The 18,467-nt window shown below is 35.8% G+C and overlaps 1 protein-coding gene across 1 annotated transcript in view; it reads left to right on the forward strand.

Moving 5' to 3' along the window:
* The window catches only part of DCC (DCC netrin 1 receptor), a gene marked incomplete at its 5' end in the record, with an annotated part of 954,021 nt that overhangs the window by 777,469 nt on the left and 158,085 nt on the right, over positions 1 to 18,467 (forward strand). The window contains 3 exons of the mRNA XM_027869065.1: positions 235 to 473; positions 5,393 to 5,531; positions 13,472 to 13,579. Coding sequence (XP_027724866.1) covers positions 235 to 473; positions 5,393 to 5,531; positions 13,472 to 13,579 — 486 coding nt within the window. The remainder of the gene's footprint in view (positions 1 to 234; positions 474 to 5,392; positions 5,532 to 13,471; positions 13,580 to 18,467) is intronic.

Consider the following 18,467-nt stretch of genomic DNA (forward strand, 5'->3'; position numbering starts at 1 on the left):
CAAAATGTAAGAAGAATTGATTGGAGTTTGGGAAATTATTTTATTATGAAGTAGCAATATTACTTCTAATGTATTTTCTGATGAAATTAATGACATGTTTTCTGTTCTTCTCATGTTTTTCTTCATCATTATTGCCATGCATTTAACTCATTGTGATGTGTTATCACCAATATTTATTTTTAAACTATTTTATTTATTTATTTGTTTGTTTCATTTGGTGGGTTTTTAACCCAGATCCCATTGACCCATTGGAAGCTGATTTTTATCCTTTACCTGACGATTTCCCTACCTCAGTCCCAGATATCTCCACCCCCATGCTCCCACCAGTAGGTGTTCAGGCTGTTGCGCTTACCCACGATGCTGTGAGGGTCAGCTGGGCAGACAACTCTGTCCCTAAGAATCAGAAAACAACTGAAGTTCGATTTTACACTGTCCGATGGAGGACCAGCTTTTCTGCAAGTGCAAAATACAAGGTGAAGTTCTAACTAATGTTATGTATTATCAACCAAATATTTTTCTTTCATTAATTGTTGTATTGTTTTTAATGGTTGTTGGATTATCAAAGAGAAGTCATGTTTATACTTTCTGAAGTATCTGCAGTTTACTTGAATTCTACAACCCAAAGGTAGAAGTTGAGATGGTAATGCTACTGACAATTCTCCTTCTCAACTTTCCAGCCTGGTTTGGATATCTGTTTTTGTTGTTTGTTTGTTTGTTTGTTTTAAAGAAAAGCATTGATAACACTAAAGGTAGTCCCGTTAAGAATATCAGACTGCATTTGGAGGAAATGTGTTCAAACATGTGACTTTTTACCTGAAAATGTTTATGCCTTTATTTTTATAGCACCATTCATTTAGACTTACAGTACCCCCTTTGAGGTAGAGAGACAGGACCCAATATAGTAATACTGATATTACTTTTTATAATAAATTTGGTGGATTTCCAAAGCCTTTCTTATCACTTCCTTCTAGGAATACTTGATACAAGTATGGCTAGGATTACCAAATACTCAACCTCCACTCAAAGCAACCCTAGCCTAAAGGTCACACACAAAGAAAATTCAGCACCCTTTAAACATTTTCAATTAGCGTAAACTGGGGAAATGATACATACCACCTACAGACAAGGGAAAAATCAATCTATCAACAAATAGTAAATGAGAACCTCAAACTGTATGATACTGGATATATTATTTAGAAAGAAAGCACAGGTTAGTGATTATTGCCTAATTTCTTCTCTGGATATTAAGATGATATTTGCTTCAAACATTAAGGAAAAAAAAATAAGAGATTGAATGAGCTAATGTAGCCTTGCTAATAAGTTTATAAGCTTTAGCAACCCACTAAGAAAAATTAGCATCTTGGCTCAGCCATGTCTTCATTTTCCTTTCCCTTCTGCTGTGATTCCTTACTATTGAACAAAGACAACTTCAAATTTGTATTCTGGCTATTTTCAAGATTAAAATATCCTTTGAAAATTTCTCCCTACATATGAACTTAGATATTGAGGGAAAATGATAATACATTTATTTTTCTCAATTTCTTAGTATTATTTCCTGACTTTAAAATTGTAGATAATCCATATTTTGTGATAATTTTACTCTAAACCATTTAAAACAATTTTCTTTTTGTTCTGTTAACATGCTAGGTCAGAATTTGAAAAAAAAAAACTCACCAGTTAAGTTCATGTAGCAGTACTGATATAAAGATATGAAACAAGTAGCCTATCTCTTTAAAGTACTAACCTAAAAAGCTAATGGCATTGAAAACAAAGGTGACATTATCAAACAAGGTATCCACAGGAACATATTGGAACATTTTTTATTAAATACAGTCCATATGCTGCCATTAACTTAGTTTAAATTTATTTAGAATAAGCCCTTTCTCCCTCCCTGATATTTAAATACAACCTCATCAATGTCCGTCACTTGTACCCCTTGAGAAATGCAATGAATTAATAAACCTAGAAGATGACAACTCAATGAAAGCTTTCAGATATAACTATAGTACATCATCTATAAAAATTCACTTCACAGAATGGATATGTCTACCCTGTCAAGTAGAGAACAAGGAAAATCCAGCAGAGTAATGATGGTTTGAATCAGACTAATCCCAGCTCCCAAATTTTCTGGCAACACAGAGATTGTCTTTTTGCATAGTTAAAATATAATTAAAATTCCCTCAAAAAAAGTCCTCAATAATATAGGTAGTAGTACTCAAATGGCCTATGTAAGGAAGTAAGGAGCTCCACATCACTAGAAGTCTTCAAATGCAGTCTGGATAACCATTTGTGAGGCATGTTATTGAAGATTTGGATAGAGGTTGGACTAGAGGCCTTCTAAAGTCTATTTCCAATTAGGTATTTTAAAACTCTCTAATCATGGGACATAGCTAAACACTTACCTGTAGTATCCTATAGCCAACAGTGTGCTGTAAATATTTAACTACCTGCTCTCCCCAAAAAACAATGCACGTGCAGTACACTTTTAAGTTTAAACTGCATTATTAATATTTTCTCCCAACATTTTCTTAAGTTTAGCCAATTAACAAAATGATAAATCAAACCCCGATTTGCAGCATTTGCCTATTTCTGAGGTATAAGTTTTCATATGGAAAATTTAACAAATGGCTCTTGTGAGTCAGAATTTGCTAGATCCAGCATTTCCCTTCCTGCAGCTATTGTTTAAATTACTGATAGAGAATAAAGAAACCTTCTCTCCTTTTCCCTCCTCTTATAGATCATAGCATAAGAGTAGAAAATGGAACAAGATTGGTCCCATCCCCCAAAAACCAGCCTTTACTACTCTTGGCACATTCCCTCACCTCACCCAGAGGAGAGGGAAAGGAAAGATAAAATAAGAAAAAGACAGTTGGATGAGTGGTAGAAGGTAGCTTACAGACCATATCTTATTGCATCTTACTTACATCCATTTAAGAAATATAATTAATTTAAAATTTTCTAAAACTGAACAGTAATAAGACATCCCATTTCAATCCTTTTCAAAGCATAACGATTATCTCCTTCCATCCTTCCTATAACCATTAGCAGTACCTCAGGCATTTGTTATTACCTTTTACAGGTAGGGAAAAAGAATCCTAAAGAAGACAAATGACATGTCCATTGTTACACGTGTCAGCTGTGCTGGTTTCAAAGTACATCATTTTCACTGACTTCCACCTACTTTAAGCTCTATTTTGAATACTCAGCTTGTGCTTACCAAAACCAACAAATAAAGAAATAAAAAAACAAACAATAACTCCTGAGAGCTAAAGATCCACATCAGCCTAAGCATGCATCTTTTGCTTATCACTATAAAAATGTTCTATAGCAAGCCAAATAGATCATTGATTAATCCAACAATTATTTGTTAAGCACTTACTAAAGTCAAGTTTTTATGATATATCCTGGTTCATGATGTATGAGAAACTATTGCTTCATGCAAACAGATTATGGTCAATTCAAGGAAATAAGGTACCCACAGGTAGCTATAATTTGAGTCAGTCTATTATTGTGGTCACATAAGTGGTTCTTATAAATACTATATGGCCATATCATTTCCCTCATAGGGATATGAGTAATAATCCACAGAAAAAATAAGATTTTCCTCCTAAATATCATGCTCTTAATCAATGAGCAGGGAGGTGCTGCATGGAAACTAGGGGAAAAGTTGAATGCCACTTTGTTAATCGTCTTAACTCAGGAAAATAACACGTGTCAAAAATGAAAGTAAAATAAATATTTAAGCCTGTGAGAAGTTCCAGGGACTAAATACCAAGTATGAATCTATATTTATAAGGTTTATAAAGAGTTTCAAACTCTCCTCTTCCTGTGAATGATACATATTAGCCGAGGAAACGGGTGATTTCTTTTGAATATCAAAAACAGTAAGGACTGAAAACAAATTTAACCTTCCACTAACGTTTCCTTAACCTGTTGTCAAAAGTCAAGAAATGTCAAGGGATTCATTACATTTAAATAATGGTAGCAATACTCAGCAAACCAATAAAATCCCTTAATCTTAAATGTCATTTGTTCATCCTTTTCCATTCAGTTCAAGTGACCATATTTAAGTGTTTATGTTTAGTCCTTCAGTCAACAAGCGACTATTTAATATTTACTAGATGCCAGTGTTCTAAGTTCTGGCAGTTCAAAGAAAGACAAAAGCTGTCCCTACTTTTAAAAAGTTTACATACTAATGGGGGAGACAACATGCAAATAACTAAGTACATACATACATACAAGGTAGATACAGGGGAAGGAACTAATAGAAGGGGGTGATCTGGAACCCTGGCAGAAAGTAGTGTTTGTCCTGAGTGTGAAGGATTCCAGGAAACTAATAAGCAGAGGTTTAACATTAATTGGTCCATAAATATTCACACCAAGAAATAGAAAAAAAAATGTTTTAACTGTAGGATATATTGACAGAAATATATATAAAAATATATGTGTATATATGTGTGTTTATGTATTTATACACATTTTTATGTATATATGTGTGTATGTGTGCATATGTGTATACACACACACGTGCGCACACACATATATGCACAAACTTTATTTTGGCAAGTTTAGTCCACCTAAAGATAATTACTTCAAAGATATTTTAAGTAATACAAAAAGAAGAATATTTCCAGCATTACCTTCAACCAATGTTTATTCTATTCCTACTGAGTGTAGAAGAATGTGATAGATCCTCAGGGGATCCTCAGGGAGACATAAAGATTAACTATGACAACCTGTACCCATATGGAGCTAACAATCAATCTATAAGGAAATAGCGCATTTCCATAAGTAGCTACAATCCAAAATATAGTCCTGAAACTCAATCTTACATAAATTAATGATGACTCTATATATTCAATGACCAATATTAAAAACCTTTGATGAATATAATTTGAATTTATTACAGCAAAATTGAATCCAGTCTGATTATCTGCTCTTCACAGGCATTCTCTAAGCTAAAAAAGATCCTAGAATAAGGTAACCTGTGGCCTGTCATTGTAGTTCACTTCTCTCAAGAACAGGGCAGGTTCTTATATTAGGAAAGGTTATCATGCTAAATCACCCTTTAGTATAAGAGTTGCTTTATTGGATGTAGTTTGCTTTACAGTTTGCCAGAATATAATAAATAATATAATGATAATACATAATTATGTTATATACATATATAATATAAAATAATATATAATTTACCAGAATACAATACTGTATCTTTGTACTTCCCAAAAGAAATTAGAGCCAATATTCTCTGCTAGCAAATGCTTCTGCTGCCAGGAAGTCTATATGTTTTATTGCTGAATTATTTGATAGTCTTTTTTTTCCCGTGTCTTGATTTACAGTGTTGATAGAATTCACAGTGTTTCTCTACTTGCTTTCCCCCCCATGTGTGTAGTCAGCAGATATAACATCTCTGAGTCACACAGCAACAGGCCTTAAACCAAACACTATGTATGAATTCTCAGTCATGGTAACCAAAGGTCAAAGATCAAGTACATGGAGTATGACTGCGCACGCCACCACATATGAAGCAGGTATGTTAAGTCAAAGAAGATGTCTAAATGATCTGGTTTTGGAATTGACATTTATAATGTTCTCTAGTCTATTGGACAGCATTGCCATCTACCTAGGATGGTGCTACAATGCATACCTTGTAAGTAGACTAGCTATGACCTGGAATTTTGTGAAGCTTGAATACATAACAACTTAGGAATAGAGGAGCAGGACCTATAACAACAACAATAACAGAATGATGATGGTGGTGGTGATAACAACTAGCATTCGCATGTTGTTTTAAGGTTCAGTAAGCTATTTAAAAATATTATCTCATTTAATCATCAGAACAATTTTGTAAGGGAGGTGCTATTCCTATTCCAACATCATAGATGAGGAAACTGAGACAAACAGAGTTAAGTGACTTACCCAGGGTCACACAGCTAATAAGTGGTCAAGGCAAAATTTGAACTCATGTCTTCCTGATTTCAAGTCCAGCACTCTAAATGCTGGGTCACCTAGCTGTTTCAAGGAGAGAAGTTAAATTCCATCTTTAGATTAGTTCTCAAATTAGGTATATTTAGATATAGCAAAATCCACATCTTATCATATATATATATATATATGTACATGTATGTATGTATGTATGTATGTATGAGTTTACTTTTACTCAGGTGTTACTTAGGAATGCAAGAGAAAAAGGAAGACATTCCTCAAAATTCTAACAATCTTGTTATAGATGCTAAGCACGTACAAAAACAAAACAAAACAAAAAAACCTTGAATATTGAATGCAATATGTTCAAATGTACAAGATAACATAGTGCAGATTACATTTGTAAACACTAAAGGGACTAAGAATAAAGGAGTGATTAGAGAGCAGAGTCAGCTGGGAGAATATTGCCTTGAGGAAGTGAGTTGTAAAGGTTGATCTGCTGATGGAAGATGGGCCAGAGAAGAAAAAAACTAGATTGACAGATGGGAGCTTGTGATTTTTCCTAGACTCACCACTGCTAATGCTGCTACCTCTATCTCCAGGAAGCAGGCAACTAATATATCAAGGAAGGACATTGTATATGGGCCTCCCAGGGTATTTGAAAAGGTTCCTGCTGACCTATTACCAAGATAACTGCTTATTCCTAATTCTTAAAGAGACCTGGAGCTCCCAGGTGGGTCCTAGAAGTCTCTGTAAATAGGGGCAGATTAACTAGAAGCCAAAATTACATTTGTAGGAATGTACCTGAAATAAGCATGTATTAGGATAAAAGTAATTGCTGTTGTGGTTATTAAAAAAAAAAAAGTTTAGGCTCAACATCAGTGCAACTTTTATACCCTCACTGAATAGCCCCACCTGAGTGTATAAACCAGAGCTCATGTCTTCACCTCTGCTCAATGGCAACAGAGTGATACTTCAAAGTTTTGTTCATCACAAAATAGTTCAAATCTAGGTTAGTGAAATTCACTGAAATTTTACTAATTTTATTACTATGGTCATAAATATAGAATTTATAACCTTAACTCAATTGTGGTATGGAGTGGTTGGCATTTATAATTCGTAGAAAGCTAGCATCCAAAGAAGGCAGTTAATAAAATACCTTATTATTGGGTTTGTAGTTTTATATCATGTTTGTGGAAAATGACACTATGGTATTTACAAAGATTTTTGTTTTGTTTTTTATTTGATTGTTTTGTGAAATTACTCCCTGTAAACCTTTTATTTTGAGATAAGGTGAGTTTTAAAAGCTATGAATGGTCAACTGTGGTCTTCCTATCATGCTTTTGTTTAATTTCAAACACTTCCATATTCATTAGGGGACTCTTCACAGAGGACTTACTCTTCTTTTGTAGGCCATCCTCCTAAGAAGTTATAGAGGTTTTATTTTGCCACCCTCTAGTATTTTTTCCCAGTTTCTATGAATCTAAACTTTTCAGTCAATGTTCTGCTTAAGTGAGATCCCTGTAACTAGAAGAGCTGAGGAAGCCTTTGAACGTTGTCCAATCTCTATGGTTGGTATGATTTTTTTAATGAGTGACTTGCCTGCTTTTGGGAGGACAAAGTCATTCACTGTTATTTTGGTTGAGAAAGAATCAACTAGAGCTTAAGCTGTTTAATAATATTACATCTGGCTGTGTGACCCTGGGCAAGTCACTTAACCCCATTGCCTAGCAAAATAGTAATAATAATATTACCTCATTTATATAATATTTAAAGTTTTGCGAGATGTTTTGCTCACAATAACCTTTGATGTAGATACTTCCTCCCCTGCTTTTTTTAGATGATTAAATTGAGCCTCTGAAAAGTTATATAATTTGAGAACAGTAATAATAATAACATACAAATGGTGCCTTAAAACTTATGAAGAATTCTATTCTATACATTATTTTATTTGAGCTTCACAGCAACCATGTGAGATGTGTGTTATTATCCCCATCTTACTAATAAAGAAACAGCTTCAGAGAGATTAAGTGACTGGTCCAGAGCCACACAGCTAGTGAGATGGGATTTGATCTCATGCCTCTTGATTCCAAGTCTAGTACACCAGATTGCTTCTCTACCATCTCCATTAAAACAAGTAGTTAAAGAACAAAAATAGGACACCTTTTGCAGGGAGTGCTAGGGCATTAGGATAATACTCTTGTAGGACTACTATTAATTTCATCCTGAGAGAGTGTTGTCATCTGCCACAAGTCAAGTATTCTCTCTGGAGCTATTCTTACAACTCCTTAAACTGGCGGGTCCAGTTTCCCAGAGCTTTAGTGTCTATTTATCATCAACTCAAAGTTCAGAGGCAGCCCTCATGGATTGGGGGATGGTAATTTTGCAGTAATATAATTCATGAACCCTCATTATTATGGTTCCTCCATCATTAGTGATTGATATAAATTAGTCAGATTCAATTAGATTGTAGAATCATGGGGACAGGACATCCCCCAAAAGCTTGTGATATACTCTTCCACAAGTGTGTATAGCCTAAAGTTCAGAGAATATATGTCACAAAGGGATACCTCAGCTCTAGAAGTCCTTTTGTTGGAAGCCTCAAAATTTTCACCTTAGGTGTGGTCTAGCTTTTCTAATGGACTCCTCACTGAGCCTTGAATCTTTCTTTCCTCATTGGATCCATTCTATCCTCAGCTATTTATGCAGACACTGCTGCTGATCACTGCTGTCCTGGGAGGACACTGCTAGGATAATGGCATGAAGTCTAAAATTTATAAGGCCTTGCTATGATCAAATTGGGTGAGGAGAGGGGGGTATACTTTCTTCCTTTTCCCATCCCCTAGAAATGATTCCTTTGTAGGGGCTTGGTTGGAGGCTTCCATCATTAAGGGCAGCTAGGTGGCAGAATAAACAGAGTGCTAAGACTGAAGTTAGTAAGACTCATCTTCCTGAATTCAAATCTGGCCTCAGACACTTACTAGCTGTGTGACCCTGGGCAAAGTCACTTAACCCTGTTTGCCTCAGTTTCTTCATCTGTAACATGAGCTAGAGAAGAAAATGGCAAACCACTCCAGTATCTTTGCCAAAAAAAACAAACAAACAAAACAAACGGGGTCATGAAGAATCAGTCACAACTGAAATGATAAATAATAAAACCATTAAGGTTCTCTATACCCACATTTCTGGGTTCAAAATTAGTTTTCTACTTTGTGGACCACTGATAAGGCATCCAAGTTTCTTAACCAATGAGATCACACTTCCAATACAACACCGTTCCAGTTCAACCAAAGGCTTTCAGGGACTTCTAAAGTGACAAATGATCTGACACTCTTAGTCTAAAATCTATGATTGTCTGATATCTAGGCATTGTTCACACATAGTTCATCCCTCTAAATTATTGGTTGATTATTCTCACTTGAGAAAAGGGTTGAGGCTAACATCTCATCACTTACTTTAAATGAAGTATAGTGATTCCATTGGTTGATTCAAACACAACCCCTACACAAGCACCTCATTTATAAGCCTGAAAAGCCATGTCAGGCCTTAAAATGTATAAACACATTCCTTTGATTTCTCATCTACTCTCTACCCTTGAAGTTAACAGCATTGGCAAGTTGATTGCGGATAAGAAGTGATAAAATTTAGCGGAAAGTGATTAATGATTAGAACAACTATAAAATGAGACAGTGATCTACAAAGATAAGTAAAGAGCATCTGGATGAGGTACCCATGTTATGATCATGATTAAGAATAATTCATAAGTATCTAGAGATATAAATGAAAGGAAATAGAAAAGCAGAAAAAATGACTGAGCTACTGACTTGTTCATATTCAATAATTCACAACACATATGTGGGATGGGGAAGCCAAATTAATCATCTCATCATTTTTAGGTAATAATGTATAGTCTGGCACTTGGGGAAGTCTAAGTAAAGTAATCTGTTTCCAGGCTCTTCCCATTTCAATTTATCCTAAACCCTGCTGTTACATCAAGCTTCCTACTCACAAACCATTTATAACTTCCCATTGGTCAAGTCACTTAACTCTATTTGCCTCAGTTTCCTTATCTGTAAATTGACCTGGAGAAGGAAATGGCAAACCGCTCCAGTATCCTTGCCAAAGAAACCCAAAAGGGGTCACAAAGAGTTAGATATGACTGAAAACGACTGAACAACAATTGCTTACTGAATGAAGTCCAAAGTTGATGGTTTAGTTGTTCAATATTTCCCACAGTCTTGTCTTTACTTTTCAAGTTGTTTGTCTTACTAATAACATAGATCTGTTCACATATAATCTCAAATTCAGTCATTCTCCATGCTCTGGTCTCCTCCTGTGCTCATCCCCATCCTTATCACAAGTACTTTTTTTTTTTACACGAAAAGACAACTAGGGGGCTAGAATCAGCCTGAGATTCGGCACAAATATAGAATGTGCCTCTGTTTTGTTAGTTGGACACAGACTAGGGACACATGCATTAACTCTTAATTTTTCCATAAATGGAAATACTCCTAAGGGGATACCTTGAAACCTCTGGAAATCTATATCCAATGAACCCAAACATACCTTTAAATTATTGAGGAATACATGTGTTCCCATATGTCACTGACTCATTCACTGAGATACCATCACATACTGACTCCTATTCCCTCTGTTTCCACACATTCATGTGTCCTTATCATTTGTCTCCTTTTCCACATAGGCACTCAAAACAAATGTTAATTCTCCATCCTCTGCTCACCCAAACTTTGTGCTATATGCTTCATCACAAAGATTCAGAAACCAGCTTATTTAGCCACCCCTACTCTACCTATTAGCAAAAAACATCTTAATGGTCTCTTATAATCTGGAAGTGAGTAGGAAATTCATTGTTATGGGTAACTGAAGGCTGTTCACCTCAGCATACAGGTTTTACCTCTTCAAAGTCTGACATGTACTCTTCTAAATTAACTCTCTGCTCAGCCATAACTTGTTTCCTTGTTGTCTCTGATAAATATTTGCCCTTTCTTATTTTGTATCTTTACTCATGAATTTAGAATATCCTCATACACTTTCCTATCTATAACTTAGCAAAATCCTGGTCATCCTTTTTACCTAATAACCTCCTTTTTTTCAGCCCTGCGGCTGTGACTATTTGTACCATTCATAAGTGACTTAACATGTACTGCCTAGTATTATAATTATCTCTGTATATGTTTTTTCTGTCCTACATGAGTGAAGAAAGTGAGGCCTTGGACCTAAGCCTCATTAATCTTTGCATCCCCTCGCAATGTATCATAGTTTATTGTAAACTTAACTATATTCTATAGAGGTCAGAATTATTTTAGCTTTACTAAGTTCACAACAGCAATCTAGTCTAATGGAAAAAAAATTATTGAACTTCAGGTGTGTCAGGTGACTTAGATTTTGGTCTTGGCTCTGCCATTAATTATAGGAAGTTACTTAACCTCTTTGTCTCACTTCTATAACCCTACTATTTCTCACTGCAATGTCATGCCACAGGGATGCAGTGATAGATGCTAATGATAAGGAAAAAATGAGAAATATGTTGGCTTCTCTTGAAATCAAAGGATTGTTATATTTGTAAACATCAGATGGAGATAGATACATAAGAGAAGCTTAAAGTAGCATACTATTGTTACTTCAAATATTATTGGGAATAAGTGAAATAGTTCAGGCCCAATCTTTGGTGAAAACAGAATATAGAATCTTGTTTGTGTGCAGTCATTCAGCCATGTCTGACTCTTTGTGACCCCATGGACTGTAGCATTCCATCTGACCATGGGTTTTCTTGGCAAAGATACTAGAGTGGTTTGCCGTTTCCTTCTCCAGTGGATTAAGGGAAACAGAGGTTATGTGACTTGTCCAAGGTCACTCAACTAGTAAACATCAGGCCAGATTTGAATTCAGGTCTTCCTGACTCTACTCATTGAGCCACCCCACCACCACCAATATAGCATCTAAATATCTGTTATTTGTAATCACTTATGTCACCAAAAACAAGAGGTGGTAGAGGACATTGTATGGATGACTGCCTTAGGAGTCAGGATGACCTAAGTTTTGACTCTGACATATACCAGACATGTGATCACCAGTAAGTCACTTAACCTTTCAGTGACCCAGGTAAATTCTCTAAGACTAAAAGTTATAGAAGAGTTATTAGTTTACATCTTATATTGGTGAAATCACATGCCAGACAAAAACAAACAAATGAACAAGTAAGTAAGATCATTTTAAAACAAAGAGATAAAAATGTTTAATCAGCCTTGTTTGTTGGCATCTTATAAAAAGTGCACATTAAAGTTTATTATAATAACCCACTTCTTTAATTGAATGATTCATTTTTTACACTCAAAAAAGATGAAGTCGATGGATCATTTTATTTTCTTTTATGCCTTCATCTAGCAAAATGAGCTGGCTCATCACCTTTGAGCTTCTTTTTACCCAGTCATCAACTTCTAATATAAAGAAGGAAAAATAATTCATCCTGACTAATTTAGAAGGCATAGCCTTTTATCCAATGCCTAAGATGAACTAAATTTTTAAATAGTTTTTAATAGCAGATAAAGGCCAGGATGTTCATGGCTACATCACATCCTCCCATAGGTTAGCCTGGCAACTATCTTGAATTCCTTGTATGTGTTTCTCTCTGTGTCTCTTTGGTAATCCTTTTTTCAGAGATCATTGTCTTCAGTGTCATCTTCTGGTGACAGTTACTTTCCTTTGGTAATGTTCCCTGGCCTGGGGCCTTCATTATCATGCATATCAGCTCCTAGTCTCCTTCCTCAGCAATCTAGAGTTGACCTGATTTATTATTTCTAATATCTCAGGAGGTCACATTATATAACTCATACGGACATAACTGAATAGGAATAGTCTTAGGTGGCATTGGGACCCTAGATGACCTTGAGAATCAAGCATATAGGAACTAGATTTGGGGACAAGAGTGGGTTTCTAGGTGAAAGATAAAGTTATAAGATTGATAGGTCCTTTTACATGCTTGGAAAATCAAACTTTATACAATGTCAAGTTCAAAATCAGAATTAAAGATCAATCAACAATTATTCTTAATTGCCAGCTCTATGCCAAGCACTGTCCCACATGCTGGAAAAACCAACACAAAATGAAACAATTCCTGACTTTAGGGAGCTTGCATTCCAATAGAGGAGAAAGCATGTATATAAGTAAATATGTGTAATATATTCCAAGTAGGTCAAAAACAGAAGTACTTTAAAGGGATACTGTGGGTGAATCTGGGTTTAGGATTTGCTTTCACTACCATGTATAGCTCATAAATATTCAAATGTGTGTATTTATATGCATATGTGTGTCATAGAGAGAGAGAGAGAGAGAGAGAGAGAGAGGGGTTAATCCTATGCTTGGGAGTGAGTACATGGAGAAGAAGGGGGAGTGAAAGCTCTAGAAGACAAGAGTGGGAAGGATAGAAGGGGGAGGCAGGGGAAGACACAAGAAGAGAAGAGAGAGAGAAAGAGTTTGTTTTCTTTCGTTCTCAGTGATTAAGCTTTCTTTCTATCTGCTTCTGCAGCTCCAACTTCTGCACCCAAGGATCTGACAGTCATTACTCGGGAAGGGAAGCCTCGAGCTGTCATTGTGAGCTGGCAGCCTCCTTTAGAAGCTAATGGAAAAATCACTGGTAAGTAGCACAGTGGCCATTCCCAAGCTTGGCCAATTTTTTTCTTCCACCCTTCATTGTTTACTTCAGGGCTGCTTCTACTTCTCCCTTTGTGTGTTGTTTTCTGTCACAACCTATCAGAGAACACTATGATTCCCTTCTGCTTCTCCCCCTGCCCCAAACCAGTGCCAAGGCCACTCTAGCATTGATTTCCATTTTAGAGTTGCTTAAAGAAAGGGGGTGGAATGAGAAGATCACACACACCCTTTCTTGCGGCTATATGTATGTGTGTTTATATGTATTATGTAACCTATGTGTATATATTATATACATATATGCACATATATAGGAACATTGTATGAACTTTTTTTCCAACTTGTTATTTGATTTTGCTGACTTTTTTAATCTTCTTTTTTAGTTCATGTTATGAAGAATGGAGGTCTATAAGGAGGAAGGGAGAGGGAAGGATATAAGAAAAATTGTAAGTGATGTAAAAACAAAAAGAAGTAAAATATATGTATATATATCCATATGTGTATACATACATTTATAAAACAAGTATGTATATATATCACTTACATAAACAATTATATACACGTATAATTTATATACAAATAAATGCATACATATATACAAACAAAAGCTAGTTATATACACATTTAGATTTAATTTTTTGTTGTTTTTATATGACATACATTTCCCCATTTCTCTCCCTCTCCCTTCCTCCTTACAGAGTTCCATCCTTTATAATATAAACCAAAAAAAGAGAGAAAACATTCAGCAAAATCAAGCAACACATGGAAAAGAGCCTAAAGTCACATATAATGTTCCACTCTGCTCTGCAGAGGATAAGAGTAGCAAGTAGGAAGGGGATATCTTTTCATATCTTTTCTTTGGAGTCAAGCTTGGTCATCATAATTTTGCAACATTCAGTTTTGATTGTTTTAGTGTTTTTTCCATTTACATTGTTGTCATCATTGTATATGTTGTTTTCCTGTTTCTACTTCCTTCCCTTTGAATCAATTCACGTAAGTCTTCTCATGCTTCTCTCTATTCATCACGTTCATTACTTCTCACAGCATAGAAATATCCCATTACATTCATGTACATTGGTTGGCAGCTCCCCAATCAATGAGCATCTACCTCATTTCCACTTCTTTGCTACCACAAAAAAGTGCCACTAACTTTTTTTTATTGCAGAAAAAATACACTGAAACAATTTTTTTTAATACAATGCTTCTGTGTCAGAGAAGTCCTGAGGTATACTGCTCAGCAATTAGAAATGTCTAATAATTAGTAGTTTGTCTGAAAATGATGAAATATAAAAGATACCTAATAATAAAATATTTTAGTATTTTGTGGGGAAGCCAAATTTATTGCAAGGGTGGTAACTCCTTGTTACCACCTTAAAGTTACAAGGCTCAGACAAGACTTACTATTGACTGACACAGATTAAGCTTAATGAATGTTTCCCAGTGGCAGATTTTATTTGGCCAAATGTTGCTGATAACATCAATGCCTAATTAAAGCACCCATTAGAAGCCTATAATGTTAATTTAGTATGAAAAATATAATAGAATTCTATCAGTAATTCTGCATTTAAATTATCATTCTAGGCTTTTAATAGATGTCTCCATAGCATATAATTATTATGAAAAAAATTATGCAATTTGAAATGTGTGCATTATAGTCTAATTAACTTGAACCACTGGGTTAGGCATATGGAAGTTTCACTTCTTGTTTCCATAGCAGAGGTAATCTGTAGATAGTTCCATTACATGCTAACAAAGTAATGGAAGCATTTGAAGATAGTGATGGAATGTGGGTCAGCTGATAGGCTTATCTTCATGCCAGTAACCTCCAGAATCTTACAAAATGAAAGAATAATGTGAAAATTCAACTTGTGATTTAAATTTAACTTGAATACTTGTTTTCTCTAAGAAATCCCTCTGCCTACAATCATCAAACAGAATTCTCATTTTAGCTGTCAGATTTAGCAAAGAGAGGCATAAAACCTCTTCACATATTATGTACTCAGTTGTCAATGTACCAGGCATTTTGAAGATCAAGCTAGTTCTTTCCATTTTTTTCTTTTAATTTCAGTTTCCTCATTGTTTCTGCTTGTGTGTGTATGTGTGTACACACACATATGTATGTTTGTATGTGTACATATATGTGTATAAACATGGACATATATGTGTGTATATATACACATACATGTATATAAACTATTGCGTTATCTTCCTCTCTCTGTGTCTGTGTGTGTCTCTCTCCCCACCCCCTCTGTCTCTCCTCTCTCTCTAGAAGTGAAGTCAAGTGGTAACATAATACAAGTCAGAGGCAGGATTGGGATACATCTTTCCCTGGCCAACCCTCTATTCACTACACTGCACAATCTCTTTCACTGGGTTATAAATGCTTATATAAAAAGCATATAAGGGCCAGCTAGGCAGTGGAATGGATAGAGCACCACCAGCCCTGGAGTCAGGAGGACCAGAGTTCAAATCTGGTCTCAGACCTTGACACTTACTAGCTGTGTGACCCTGGGCAAGTCCTTTAACCCCAATTGCCTCACCAAAAACAAAAACAAAGAAACAAAAAAAACATATGGGAAAGTGTTACATAGCAAATTGATTAAGAACTATAGCAAAAGTTGACAGGCAATGATATATACCTTCTCCTGGAGGTCTTTCAGGTCCCATTTTTCTCCCCCACCCCCCAATGCCTTCTCTTCTGAGATTACTTTCCAATTAATTACATTAAACCCAAATCACCCTGGCTTTCACTGAATGGTCAATAATAGCCCCAACCCAAGCCTCTGGGGCTCATTATTTTTTTAGGTTTTGATGGCTTAGAAGGAGTGTAAATAGCAATTATTTTCTGTTGCTGCTATGAATTCTGAGTGTCTTGCCCTCCCAGAATGCTATCTTTGTGATGGTAAATTGAGCCATCTTATGTCTCAAGTCTTACCCAGCCCCTAGTCATTGAATGGGTATGGCCATAGACACACTGAGACCTAGGAAAAAAATCTTAATTTAGGAAGGCCAAGGTCACCCACTGCATCCTGGGCCGTAGCCAGTCTTCTTAATCTTTCTCTTGTCACTGAATTTTGATGACTCTGGAAGAGAGATTGAGGTTGATGACTTTGGGTGGTTCTGTTTCACTCATATCCAATTCATGTGCAAGTCAAGACATGACCCTGATGATATTTTCGGTCTTCTAAGAGAGAAGGACAGAAGGAGGAACAACAATTTTCCATTTATTGTGCATATATCTTGTGCTGGATCTAATTAGTTTCATATTATCTCCTTCTTTAGAATATTTATTCCTTGAGGGCAGGGACTTTTATTTTTTGCCTTTCTTTGTTAGCCCAGTGTTTGGCAGATAGTAAGCACTTAATAAATCCTTATTGATTGATTATACCTAAAATTATGTTCTGCCTGAAAAGGGCTATGTATTCTATGTAAGAAATAAAGTTACCAACCACTGAATTACTACTGATTATTTAAATTGATCTCCTCATAGTCAGGATAACTGATAAGATTCTTACAAGTCACTCAAACAGTGATTTTGTTGAGTTAATAAAAAAAACTCAAATCTCAAATCATAAACTACATATCTGCACTATTAAATTCTGCCTGATGAATTTACATTATATGGTGTGGAAAAGCTTATCAGTATACATATTGCCCCTGTGTTTTTACACTGTTCTTACTACTCAAACAGTTATTCACACACAGTGAAGACATTTAAAAGCTACTGTGATGTTTAGGACTAGAATGTAATGCTTTCTACCTTTCAAAGGCCATTTTAAGCAGCACTCAATTTTTCAAAGAGAGTGTGCTCATCCCTTTGAAATATTACAGCTACACAGTGGAGAGAGGCCAGGAAGTATGCATGATCAAATCAGCATCCAGGACTTCTATTCTTCAATTCAGAGATAAACTATCACTAAGAAAAATGGCTTGGAAAATTGTCATGATTCCAGATAGCTAGGCAAAGATTTCAGGTTTTGTAAACTGCTTACTTCTCTTCTGGCTAAAAAGTACAAAAAAGTTTGAGTAAATCACTAAGGTCAAATACCCATGTGCCCTCTTGAGTAGTTTATCCCTGTTTTTATGACACCCTTGGGTTTTTATGTATTTCATATTGGACAGTGCCAGACTAGGTTTTTTGTTTGTTTGTTTTGTTTGTATTTCATTTGTTTGCTTTTGTTGGAGATTCATATGAATTCAAATGAACAAACATTTAATAAATGCCTATAGTGTGCCAGAAACTGTGTTAAGTACTGGAGATAGAAATGCCAATAAATAGAGAGACAGTGCTTCAACTCAAGAGAGTTAACAATCTAAGGAGGAAGATGACAAACCAAAGGAAGGTGAAAAGCAGGTCAGAGAAGAAGGTGCCCAGCAAGGGGGCTTGAAGGAAAGAAAAGTCCAAAAACTGTGTAGTTGGTGGGAAGTGGGGTATGTAGGTAAGAAATGAGGCAAAGAATGGCCTCTTTTACCTAGTCAAAAAAATCAGTCTGGGAAGGAAGTCTGTCAGGGTTTCTGTCTATAACAGAAACAATTGCTATTTACCTTCAGTCTGAGCCATTGGGGCCCAAACAAAGACCAAGAAGGGCTTGGGCTGGGACCTATTGTTGGCCAGGGTCATTTGGGCTTAAAGCATGGTCCTTAAGACAGAAATCTAGCCTGAAAACTCCAAGGTATCTTGTGACGTTTCAGTGATCAAAATTTACATTCCTTTGCACAGAGAACCTTATACTCCATGTGGATAGAGGGAGAGGAAGGAGGAGAGAGAGGAAAGGAGAGGGGAAGAAAGAGGAAGGAAGGAAGGAAGGAAGAAAGAAAGGAAGGAAAGAAGGAAGGAAGGAAGGAAGGAAGGAAGGAAGGAAGGAAGGAAGGAA

The sequence above is a fragment of the Vombatus ursinus genome, unplaced genomic scaffold (assembly GCF_900497805.2).
Source record: "Vombatus ursinus unplaced genomic scaffold, bare-nosed wombat genome assembly UNPS02014791.1, whole genome shotgun sequence".
NCBI lineage: Eukaryota > Metazoa > Chordata > Mammalia > Diprotodontia > Vombatidae > Vombatus > Vombatus ursinus.